Genomic DNA, 13,814 nt, shown 5'->3' with positions numbered 1-13,814 from the left:
AAACGGTATATATTTATATGAAAATTTTTTAAGCACTTTAAAATAATAAAATGGTTTCTGTTATAGTCTATAAGCTGAAATTCTTGGTCTACGGTTGAGGCAGACTTCGGCCTATACGCCCTTAAACAAATGCATTATCAAAAGTCACCGGCCGTGAAAGCCTACACCTGTTAATAATTGCATTAAAATTTGCAAAAGTAATAAGGCCCCAAAAAAAAAGGGTTCAATAACTCACCCAGAGGGCCTATATAGGTCAATCGGTTTTCTGAAAATAATTGCTAATACTTTTGGATAAGCTTCATAAATCTAGATGTTTACAAATTATTTATCCAGTTTCCAAAGAAACTTTTTACCATAATTTTGTTTGAAGCTGCCTATTTTAAACCTGATTCCTGCTTGTTATATTTTCCCAGTAAGAGTTATTTTGCTTTCGAATATAGGCTTTTTTTCCGGTCGCGGATGATGTTTTTTGGTACTCCCATGACCGGCTCTGGACCGAACTATTTTGTAGCAGACACTCTTCTGACAAGTTAATCAGCTTTTTCATCGCCATGTCTTCCCCGGTGACCTTGGCCGTACCAGTGTGACACTGTTATGTTCTGCCAGACTGTCAAGTCATGGTATCTAGTACAGTTTGCTGCCATATGTCTAGTGATATCACTTTTATTTTAGAGTCAGGAAAGTACACTCTGAAAAGTTCGGTCCTTTGAGAGAACTTTATAGAGCCTTGATATTTCTGCAGTCTGCTCTATCTCCTCGCAATGCATTGTCCGCGATTCTCTTTTTGTCCTTCTCAGTTACTTATTATATTCGGTCAGAGCTTTAGGATAACCGCTCTACTTGCGTGATCTTTTAACGAAATTAAATGTTCATCTGATTTCTGTCTTTTGACCTTTGTCTGTCTAGTCTATACCTAATCATCCTTTTAACACTACCTAAATAATATTTTAAGTCTGCTTGATATACTTCCCAGTCTGTTTTACGAAGGTTGCTTTACGTGGGTATTATTTCAAAACAGATGTGTCTATGATGTGAACAAGACACCACATCCAACAGTTTTAGCCACGTGAGTCGTGGCCACTGCTATATGGATTAACTCCTTTTGTTGTGAAGTCACAAAAGTTGGTTTGTTTCCTACGTTTAATATGTCTAAATCATGTATTGAAAATGCTGTGCGAAACAAACAGTCAATTTCTAGACTCACTCGTCAGACTCTTTAACAATATTTATAACAACGGGGAGTTTCCTGAAGACTGGCTAGAGTCAACTTTTATTGCCATACCGAAAAAACCAAAAGCAAAGTCTTGTGATCAACATCGGATGATAAGTCTAATTAACCACATTTCGAAGGCATACACCAAGGTTATTTACAACAGAATAAGCAAAAAATGCGAGGATAACATTGGAGATTCGCAGTTTGTGTTTCGGAATTCTCTTGGGACAAGAGAGGCACTTTTTAGTCTACAGGTACTCATCCAGCGCTGCAGAGATATGAACAAAGACGTGTACATATGCTTTATAGACTACGCAAAAGCATTCGATAACGTAAAGCACGAAAAGATAATTGAAGTTCTCCATAAGATCGGAGTCGACTACAGAGACATTCGAACAATAGCGAGTCTCTATTGGGGTCAAACAGCTAAAGTGAAAGTAGGATCTACATTGACCAATAAAATTGAGATCAAGAAAGGGGTACGACAGGGCTGTATCTTGTCTCCTATTCTCTTTAATATATACTCAGAAGAAGTATTTAAGACAGCGCTGGAGGAAAGCACAGAAGGCATAAAGATAAATGGAGAAATAATTAATAACATAAAGTATGCTGATGACACTGTGATTCTAACAAGTAGCATGGAGGAACTGAGTTGCCTAATGAGTAAGATACAAAAAACAAGTGCACAATATGGACTCAGACTAAATATCACAAAAACCAAATGGATGTTAGTAAGCAAAACCCAACAAACACCACAGCAACTGATATTAGACAATGAAAGAATTGAACACGTGGATTCGTACATCTACTTGGGAACAACGGTTAACTCAAATTGGGATCAAGCGAAGGAAATACGTATAAGAGTAGAAAAGGCAAGAGCCTCGTTCACTAGCATGAAGCAAATTTTCACCTCTAAAAGCCTCACCCTACCTCTCAAAATTCGACTTCTGAAATGTTATGTATTCCCGGTTTTGTTATATGGAATGGAGGCGTGGACAATGACCGCAACATTGATGAAAAAAGTAGAGGCCTTCGAAATGTAGGCTTACCGACGTATATTACGTATATCCTGGACTGAGCACGTGACCAACGAAGAGGTACTACGCCGGATAGGTAAAGAGAGAGAGGTAGGAATAAGTATAAAGAAAAGAAAGTTGGAACACTTGGGTCACGTTATGAGACATAATAAATATAGAATACTACAGCTGATCGTTCAAGGGAAAATAGACAGCAGAAGGGGTCCAGGGAGGAGAAGACACTCGTGGCTCCAAAACTTGCGGCAATGGTTCGGATTGTCATCTGCTGAACTATTCAGATCTGCCGTAAACAAAGTCAGAATAGCCATGTTGATTGCCAACGTTCGGAACGGACAAGTCACATGAAGAAGAAATCATGTTCCATAATAATTTTTCATGACGTTTGTACTGCCCCAAGTAAGTCAAATGGTGTGCATTCGCATCACAGCCGATGATCAACTGCAGTCTATTTTTCTTGCAACCTCTCACTAGCTGTTTCAACTCCCTATGTAGTGATTTTTCGGGTTCATTATATGATCTTCATCTTTACCGTCCTTAAATACTTGGGCATATTATTGGGATCGACTACATTTAAATCTGCTCCCTCCCACAGACCCTCAACAGTCCTCACACATGAGTAGTCCATTTTTTTGTATACTCGTTAGCACAGTTTACCCTCAGGACTGCAGAATATGAAGGTAGACGGAAAAGAACGCCGCATACTTCAAAACCTTTATTGGAACCAAGAAGCAACCTTAAAATATTTCAACCATACTGGTAAAAGAGTCCATATACAAACAGTATATGGACTGTGTCTAGTGTCCGTCAAGACTATGTCATGTCTCCATTGATCTTCAACTTCTACTCTGAATTCATATTAGACGACGCCGAAATTGATACAAAAAAAAAACGGTAAATATATTAACATTATCAGGTTAATAATGCAAGTGAAACGATAGGACTGACAATAAATCGTCAAAAAACTAAAGTAATGGCATTTAGCAAAACCGATTTAAACGATAGTCGACGATAGTCTTGGATTTTTTTCAGGTAATGTCTTCGCCGCAAAATAATATCTTTTCTTTCTATAAGAATATTGTTCCTACTTCTTTTCATATATTTATTGTTTACAATAATATGCGAATTTATTTCGGCTATGACTTTTTTTCTTTAAGATTTCAAAGTTAATTTCGGAATGCATGGAATTTTCTTCCGAATAGCATACTTCTATAAATTCTATAAATTTTCTTTCTTGTCTGAAATATGGAAACCTTCAGACTCATATCATTCATTATTGTCACTGAGGTATTGGGGTGATATTGCAATCTTGTTAAAATAAAAAGTCAGTATGTATTTTAAACTGTTATAGATCTTCTTCTGGTAATGTTAATAGTTTCTTTGAATCCCTAAACGCGGTTTCGTAGAAGGTAGTCAAACCTATCATATATTTAATTATTTGTGGTGATTTCAATATTGATTCATATAAAACCAATTCTACCTACAATAAACCTGTAGAAATATTCTTACTATGGAGGTTTAGTGATACAAATACCTCAGTTTCATATATCAATGTTTTTTCAATTTTACTTTGCAAGGTCTTACATGTGTACTTGATAATGTTAAAGATAATTCAACAACAAACGTGATTTTATATCCGTTTACCCAGGACGAATTATATGAATTGCTAAATAAAAAACTGAAAAATACCAAATCTTGTGGATTTGACGACATTCCAGGGATTATGACAAAAATTGTAATTGATGTAATAATTTCGACTCTTACACATCCAATACATTTGATTTTGATAAATTTGATTGTTAAATTAATTTGAGCATATTATATGCATATTTTGCCTTTTTGTTGGTCCACATAATCCAATGTCTAAATTATTTAGTTCCTTATGGCGGATTCCACATATTTGTTCAGAAATCTCTTAGCGTCAACATATTCGTACAAAAGATTGCATAAAATGCATGAAACTTCAATTTATTCTTAATGTCAGAACTGTGTCATATCTAGTCAAAAAAGTAAAAATCAAATGTAGAGAAAAATATCAAGCGTCGTTATGGTGTTTTTAATTTGAAGACACTTGGAACAAGATTCGAAATCGTCGGTTTCCTGAAGCGTTGTTTTTAAGAGAACGGTTTATTCTACACAAAAAGTCCTATTAAACATTTTTGTTCATTACCTACATTTCTTATTTGAAACATTTTTTTCTACAACGTACAGATTTTTGGTAAATCAATATTTTTCTTTTTCCCCCTACAATGGGGGGTTTTAGGGAAAGCCCGGGGGTATAAATGACAAACTTTTTGCATCCTTTTTGAGGTTTTAAAATTGACATTCTTCTGTAGTTCATTCTACATTGTTCCTATAAATTGTTACAGATTCAGCGACATTTTCGCCTCTGACGACTGGAGTAAATTGAAATAATACATCACAAAGAACCAGGATTAAACTTGAATAACAACAAAACATCTACTAAAGGATGTAATGGTGTTACAAAACTATTTACTATTTGGCCTTATATAGAGTAGATTATACATTTAATATTGTAATAAAAAAAAACTTACTTGCTGAGACACATTTTGAGAACTAACTACATTGTCCACAGTCATTGGATCCAAAACTCCTTCATTTATGCCTTTGTCAATGGCATTCTGCAATTCTGGATTAGAAACCAGGGACTGAGCTACTTGGTAAAGAATATCCTCAGAAATCTCATCATTGTTCAAATTATCCAATATGGCCGGATCTAAATCCAAGCCTGTCGTATCTAGATTCATGTTGGATTCTAAATTTTGACCAACTGGAGTGTTTACGGTTGTATCCATAGTAAAAGATTTGGTATCTTCATTCAATATAATAGACCTAATGTCTTCAACACTTGCCATGTCCAAATTCAATGCTGTACCATCTTGCTTTATGTTTGATTTTTCATGTTTTTTAGCATCTGATGCTCTTCTATCGTGTTTAACATCTTTAGGTTTTGATTTTTCATCTACACTTAAACGCTTTGATTTTATTTCTGGGATACTTGACCTTCTTTCCTTAGAATCCTTGATCTTATGCTCTTGGTGTTTTTCCTTAACCTGTAAAAGTAAATTTTAACAAGTTATTTATTTTGATTGTGTTCATACCATAATATCAGCAAAGATTTTATATACGCCCTGCCATTACAGTTATAAGAAAAAGTAAGTCAATTTGAAAGTTTTAAAATGGATGAGAAATATATTCAAATGCTGTATTCCACAAATGCTAATGTTGCATAACAGTCACAATAAATGAAATGTAAATTACTAGGACCACCATGCAGATATTCAATTGGAATTAAGACGAGTATAACAGGTCTATACTGACTAAATTATCATTACTAACTTGATTACAAATAGCAGCATTATACATACACAGACCAATAAGTTGTCACAGTCCATCTGCTGGATCTTTGCACAAAGACTCACCCTTTATTTGATATAAATTAACAATATAGATGATTTTTTAAACTTTTGATTAATAAAAAATGTGGCAGCAACAGATCATTCTTTTTGTATTTCTTTTTAATTGAACAAGGAGTTGAACGTGTTACGATTTTCATAGAAAATTGGTTATAACTTTGTAAATACTCTATATAACATAAAACTTTATACTGTTGTGATAAAAAATGTGAAAATATGTGGATTTCTTATGCAAAAATTAGTAACTTTTAATCTCAAGAAATACACTGTTAAATGAAAAACTAAAATCAAGATATTTTTTAAAAATCTATCAAATGATACCAAACACGACTTCTCGCCACTACCCCCTGGGAGTAGGCCGGGGGACAACTTTTAAATTCTAAATAGAAACCCCTATTTTTATTGCGAATTCAGATTCTACGTAAAAAACTGTATTCAGCACCTAAAAAATTTACTATTTATCTGTGATTACAGCGCCATCTATCTCGAATGGAAAAAATACTCAAGATAAAACTTGATTTACTTTTTCACATAGAATCCGAATTTGTAATAAAAAATGGTGTTTTCAAGCAATAATCGAAGAGCATTAACTGAGTGCACTAGTATTGCTACATTAAGAGCCAAGTTCCTTTGTAAATATATGGAAAATTTTAATAATGTGTATCAATATTATTTTTTGAACGAAACGTGGATTTACTCAAAGGGAAATAAAACGATTTCCTCTCAAGACAACAGTATTAAAAGTATATGTAAACCATAAAGGTATGATGGTAAATGCTTTGTAATTGTTTACGCTGGTTCTTCAAAAGGATTTAATACTGAAGAAAGTTTATTATTTTGCTCAAAGTCTGAAGTAGATAAATATCATGAGGAAATGAACAATGAAATGTTCATTAAATGGATGAGTAAACAAGCATTTCTCAATTTAGAAGAGCCATCATTAACTGTGATGGATAATGCTAGATATCACAGTGTTCATTAGAAAAGCAACCTCCCACCCATCAACCTGATACTCAACTAGATCGAGCTCAAGCAGATTTGATCATTAAGAAACTGGAACAAGCACTTGATGAGGTTCCTATCGGATGTCAGAATGAAACTTCTGCAGTTCCATAACACATCGTTTAGCGAAGGCACCCTGTGGGTGAACCAAAATCAAGACCTTAAGACAGAAGACTGGTTGTTGAAAAATCGAAAGATCGGGGAGAATATTATTTAGTTGAATATGGTATGTAGTAATTAAACACTAAGTTAACATTTGGTTTCTTTTTGAAACCAATCATTTATTCATATATTCATTCATTCATATTTGAAGTTTGACGGGAGTACTAATAACATAACCTCCCTAAAATGACAACATAACATAGGGCAAAAGGTTGTTTAAATTTTAATAAATACAATTTTAAAAATAAAAAATTGACAGACAGACAATTGACAGAATTTTCTTTGAAAATTGTGCTTGATTTCTTTGGCAGATCTACACCAACTATTCTTTTTGGCCTAAGACTATAAAACTTATTTTTAGCCAAAAATCTTATAAAGCTTATAAATCTTATGGATAGATTACAAAATGAAATTATATACAGACAATTATATAATAGAAACTAGAAGATGTCCAGATATATTTCATTTAGAACAAAGTAGAGTGTTTAAGATGCTGAATTAAATTTTTTTAAGATTCAATCTTCTTCTTCACATTAAGCATTGATGTTCACTTTTTTATTTGTTAATTTTTTTACTGACGATTCAGCGAAAACATTCAACTTTTAAACAGTAGAAATCAATTAATTTTAATATTTCATAGATAATATTATGTGAAACTATGCAAAAATACGGGCATAAATTGGAAAAAATGAATTACCTTTTCCTTATCTTTTTCCTTTTCTTTGAAATCTATACTATGTCTGGTTTTGACTGAGTGTGGAGAATTTTCTAATGATTTCCTTTGTTCTGTAGGTAAAATTTTAGCTGGTTTGATGGGAGAGACTTCTGGGGCTATAGGAGTTGAAGGTGTAGTTGGCTCCTTGCCTCCTACCCGTCTAATAATATCAGGAGTAGAGAAAAGAGCAAAATCATCAGGAATTGGTTTTGGTATTTTCTTTTCTTTTTTCACTGGCTTCTTTTCAGGGGGTTTAACTTCTGCTTCTTTTTCCACTTCTTTGGTATCTAATTTAGGCTCTTCTTTCTTCTCTTTAACTTTGTCTTCCTCCTTTTCTTGAGAAATTTCTTTTTTAATTTCGTCCTTCTTTTCTTTAGCTCTTGTTTTATGCTTAATAGTTTTAATTGGTTTACTAGGTTCTACCTGTTTTGTTCTTTTATTGATTCTTTTACCAGCTAATTTCGTTTTTATTTCTTCTTCTATATCAAAATCAGAGTCATTATCTTCACTTGTTGTTATTTCATCCAGTTGTTGATCAAGAAAACTATCTTCATCTGAACTTTCTTCTTTAGGGCTTTCCTTAAGTTTGATTTTTGTCAATTTGGGTTGTATTTTTCTGACTGGTTTTACTATTTTCATTTTAGCTTTAGGGGTCACTAGGTTGGCAAGTGGTTCAAATTCAATTTTTTCTGGTTCAACCTTGGGGGGTTTAATCAGCTCTTCTAGTTTTTCTTCAATAGTTGGAGATTTTATATCTTTTTGAACTGTAACAAGTGGAACTTCAGGTGTTAATACAGGTGGTTTCCGGTTATTGACCATATTACTTGGAGGTGTAATTGTTATAGATTGAATTAGTTTTACTTTTGATGACGGTTTTGGTTTATGGGTAGATGCGAGTATCAAAGGAGGTGGTTCTGACAGATCAACTGCAGACAAAATTTGTCCTGTAGCTTGTCCATCAAGGATACTGAGTGTTCTGGCCAGTTCGTCAACATCATCTATGGGAGTAGGTTTGCTTTTTGGCGATGTTAGTGGTGTATAGTCATGATCCAATCTAAAGTTATAGACATTCCTTGCAATTTCGTCCATGTCCATCTTTATAATTTCTACAACAGAAAAAACAAGTTTCATCAAAAAGTTAATTTGTGTGTTATGATAGTATTACCATATTTATTATAACTGAGTTTATGACTACTGAAAATGAAATACAACAATGGATTCCAAAAGGGCTCTAATACAAATGAACATCCTTTACTTGAAAGTGTTGAGTCAAAAATTTGTCAAATATCATGCATGCATCACTATATACTTGTACTATTTAGATGTTGGAACCGACCAAATTAAGTCAATAGGCAAAGGTCAAACGTAAAGTAACATTTTAATTATTTTTCCAAAAAAAAAGTTTGCAGTGAAAATTAAGAAAAAAATTTTTTTGTGAAATTTATTTTATATTTTTAACATTTCTATGCTAAATTAATTATACCAATTGATATTCCAATTTTGAAAGACTTAAAAAAGTTGTGAATGCATTCATGAAAGGTAAAAAAACAAACTGAGATTTCTATTAGAGTTACCTAGTTACAGTGTGTCTAAAATCTTATCATCCTATAACGAAAAAGAAAAGAGACATTTGGAAAACCTAAAAACTACTAAAGTCAGGAAATGCAAGAAAAACAACAATATGGACCGCCAGATATATTAAAAGAATTTTGCAAAATGACCACTAGAAGTCAGTACCTAGAATTATTGCTGAAATTGTTATAGTCCATTTGACCAGCTCGAGAATATTTTGACACATTCATTGGCAGAAACATATAACGCAAAAATTCCTACCCCACACTATCAATAGCTCACTAGCAAACTTACTGTAGCAGATTTCTTTCATTGAAAATGGAAGAATAATGGAAGTGTATATTCATTAAAAATTTCCATTTGTAAATACTAATCTATACAATTTCATGCAGTTGACAAATTGATGCAGTTTTATTTTGTTAATAAAAACTGAATGTGAATATTTTTTATTTAAATATTGGCTGTGAGCATATGTAAAAATAATTACTAAATTTACTAGACAGCTGGGACTGGAATCAGCAAATTAAATATAGACCATGGACAGTTCAGAGGTTAGTAGTTGATTCAATCATAAATACATCACACAAACAGTTAAACATGTTAAAGGCAGTGTTTTTATGAGAATGTTTCTCATGTAAAGGAGCAGGTCCTAAACTCTTTATTACTGATACTATGGAGAGATATAATGTAAAATTAAATATTACGTTTTTTATGTGATTAAGACACAATTATTGGTTTTGATTGTGATGATAATGACATTTTTAAATAAATAATGTTTCAATTTCCACTTTGGAAATCATTCTCAAAAAAGGTTTTTATACAAATTCTGAAAAATATATAACCAAAGTTTATGTTTATAATAATAAAACACTGAAAACTTTCACAAAATTTATTATAAAGTCTTATCACTACAGCTGTTTCGGCAGAGTGCCTTTCTTAAGTGATCTATTTTTGGTATGTGTTTACACTTTATAATCTTTAACGAAATGTTGTTGAGGAGGGGAGAACTGTTTGTCTCAATTTGGTCATTCAGAACTATGTCTTTATTTATTTGTCTATGTATTTTTTAATTTATTAATTTCCATAGATTCTAATAAAGATAGCTTAAGGCCTTTATTTTGGATGTGAAGAATTTGAAATTCGTCATTAAAAGAATGGTTATGATCTAGAAGGTGAAGTGCGTATGTAGAATCTGTTTTTATATTATTGAAAGCCCTTTTATGTTCTGCTATATGTTTGTTAAAAGTTCTACCAGTTTGACCGATGTAAGTTTTTGGATAGTCGCCAAATTTAAGTTTGTATACACCACTGTGTAAGTGCGTTTTATTTTGGCTCTTGTTGTTTTTAATATATTTGAATAAGTTGTTGTTTGTTCTAAAAGCCGGTGTTATTCCTTTCTTTTTTTATGTGTTTGGCTATTTTTGTTGATATTTTGCCTGTATAATATATGTAATCGAGCAGAAGGTATTTGGTTTTTTCTCTGATGGTGGAAATACTAATTTCAGGGCTTTCTTGTGTAGTTTTTGATTTAAAATTTTATTAATTATTGTTTGTTCGTTGTACCCATCGTTTACTGCTATTTGCTTAATAATATTTAATTCTGTCTCAAAGTTGTATTTTGACATCAGAATTTCTGTTAATCTATGTAATATGCTACAATAGGCTGCTAGTTTATGTTGTGTAGGATGGGAGGATGAATTCTGTATAGTCGTGTCAGTATGGGTAGGTTTATGAATTACGGAGAAGATGTAATTACATTAGATGGAAAAATCATTATAAGCAATTATTTAACATTGCCACAAACATGACCACCACATAGAACAAAGATATAATCAGATAAATATGGAATGTGATCTTTTTCAGTGATTATGAAATAATAATAAGCCTTAATTCTAAATTATAAATACTTACCTTCATTTACTGCATCAGGTAAATAAGTAACATTGTCAACGGTAATATCGATACCTTGCTTTTCTGAACTTTTCAATTTTACAATCTGTAAGTCAGTAGATCCATTCTTTTGCCCTAAAGAAAATATTTACAATAATTGTTTTATGATGTCATAGGAAAGTACTAACAAAAAATTGTGAGATAAACAGGAAAAAAATTTCTGTAACAGCGGAATTATTTTCTGTTCTTATTGTGCTTTTTTCATCTTTTCTTATGCTAAATTAGATTTAATAGTTAGGCCAAGAAGTTACATCCCAATTTAATAATTCAATTTATCGTTATTTAATCATCCCTAATTAAAATTCCCATTTGACAAATGGTCAAATATCTTTAAACTCTAAAAGAATATTGTAAAAGAGTTATTTTATTATAAATGACATTTTGATCCATATTTAATTAAACAGTTTGGTGGATTAAACATAATAATCTTTGTCAATAGGCACCCTAAATGCAACTAGATCAGTATTATCACTGATGTTTTACTGCTACAAGTAGCAATTACTACAATAATTATTTTCTCTACAAAACCTTTAAAATTTGAGTGTAAGGTTCATTCTCTGGATCTTTATATATGCCATTATTCACAAATTATTTTTTGTCTCTTTTCTACCTAAACTGTCTACTCACAAAACCTAAAACCATGAAATTAAAACAGCAATATGACAAATAATAGTGATTGATACAGGGAATTATCAGTTTTAATAATGTGAGAGAGTATGTGTTGCCATTGACGATGAATGCAAAGACGCAACACAGAAAAAAAAATGAAGCCTATGTAAAAAAAATGCTTACTCAGCGAACTAGAACAAGTATAGAGAATTACCAGACAAAGAGAAGAGAAAAAAAGAAAATACACAGAATGAAGAAACGAAACCACTTAAAAAAGGAACTTCAATATATAGAAAACCTTAACAGAGAGAAAGAATTCAGAACATTCTATAAGAAAGTTAACATCAACAGAAAATAACTCAAAGCAAACACAATTCAATGTAGAAGTTTGAATGGCGATCTATTAACAACAAGAACATACGTACTAAACCGATGGAAGGAATATTTTAACCAGATACTTAATATAGAGGAAGAAGAAGAAAACCCGGAAGACGAAAGCTGTGGGGTAAGCGGAGCAGACGAGAGGGAGGAGGATCCACCAACGATCCTGGAAGTTAAAGACGCCGTAAACAAACTAGCCAGAAACAAATCACCCGGAATAGATAATCTCCCAGCGGAATCATACAAAGAAGGTGGCCACGATATCATAATAGCGCTACAGCAGCTTATAAAAGAAATATGGATACAGAAGTCCCTTCCCAGTGATTGGAATATTGGAATACTTTGCACCATACACAAAAAGGGAGATATCTTTGAATGCTCTAACCATCGAGGAATTACGCTCCTAAATGCAGCGTATAAAATATTCTCCAATATACTATGTCATCGTATGGCACTATATGCAGAGCGAATAATAGGACAATACCAGGCTGGTTTCAGATGTGGTAAGTCAACAATTCATCAGATTTCAACCCTGAGACAAATTCTAGAGAAAACACTGGAATACGGTGTAGACACGCACCACATATTTATAGACTACAAGGCAGCCTACGACTCAGTAAATAGAAGAGAATTGTTTAGAGCAATGATAGACCTAGGAGTACCAAATCAGTTGGTAAGTCTAACCAAACTAACCCTTGAAAAAGTTGAATGCAGAGTACGAATCCAGGGGGAACTCTCTGAACCTTTTAAAACAAATAACGGGCTACGTCAGGGAGACCCACTCTCCTGTATACTATTCAATCTAGTTCTGGAAAAAGTAATACGTACGTCACAAAACACAACTACCGGTTCAATATATAACAAATCTGTGCAAATCCTCGCATATGCTGATGATATCAATATTATTGGGAGAACGGAAAACGCAGCACGAGAGGCGTACGTAGCACTAAAGGAAGCGGCTACAAAAATGAGTTTAATAATAAACACCAATAAAACGAAATACATGAAAATAGGTAGGCAACCACAAATACTACGGCCACTTGTTATAGAAAACGATGTCATCGAAGCAGTTAACGAATTTGTAAACCTGGAAACGCTCGTCAATACTGAAAATGACACTACCGCAGAGATAAACCGCAGAATTTGCAAGGCTAATAATTGCTATTTTGGGCTTAATCTCCTTTTTAAATCTACAGTTATATCAAGAAATACAAAAGTAAAACTCTACAAAACAATAATACACCCAGTGCTAACATATGGTTCAGAAAACTGGACTTTAACAAAAAGCAATGAAAACATGTTAGGACGTTTCGAAAGAAAAATACTAAGGCGAATCTATGGAGCGGTAAATGAAAATGGTGTCAGGAGAAGACGATACAACTTCGAACTCTATATAATATACCAGGAACCAGATATCGTAAAACACATTAAGATAGGATGTCTAAGGTGGGTAGGCCATGTAATGCGGATGGAGCAAACCGACCCAGCTAGAAAAACGCTCCTTGATAGACCTATTGGTCAAAGAAGAAGAGGAAGACCCAGAACAAGATTCCTAGATAACATAGATCAAGATATGAGAAATATGGAAATACGTGCTTGGCGGAGAAAGGCGATGGATAGGGACGACTGGAAAAAAACTCTTGGAGGCTAGGAGCCACACAGGGTTGTAAAGCCAAAAGGATGTATGTGTTGCCAACTAATTCTCACTAATTATTTAAATTTTAAATTCAGTCTCGTGA

General features: G+C 33.0%; 1 protein-coding gene across 2 annotated transcripts in view; it reads right to left on the bottom strand.

Annotated features, from left to right (window-relative positions):
• Nucleotides 1–13,814, bottom strand: part of pps (protein partner of snf) — an 87,086-nt gene that overhangs the window by 66,532 nt on the left and 6,740 nt on the right. For both annotated transcript variants that reach the window (XM_072546270.1, XM_072546278.1), the window contains exons 3-5: nucleotides 11,047–11,160; nucleotides 7,546–8,669; nucleotides 4,803–5,321 (exon numbers count right to left, since the gene is read on the bottom strand). In XM_072546270.1, the coding sequence (XP_072402371.1) occupies nucleotides 4,803–5,321; nucleotides 7,546–8,669; nucleotides 11,047–11,160 (1,757 nt within the window). The remainder of the gene's footprint in view (nucleotides 1–4,802; nucleotides 5,322–7,545; nucleotides 8,670–11,046; nucleotides 11,161–13,814) is intronic.

Source organism: Diabrotica undecimpunctata, chromosome 1 (assembly GCF_040954645.1).
Source record: "Diabrotica undecimpunctata isolate CICGRU chromosome 1, icDiaUnde3, whole genome shotgun sequence".
NCBI classification, from domain to species: Eukaryota; Metazoa; Arthropoda; class Insecta; order Coleoptera; family Chrysomelidae; genus Diabrotica; species Diabrotica undecimpunctata.
Note: the sequence above shows the minus strand (reverse complement) of the source record. Positions and strands in the feature narration are given on the sequence as shown.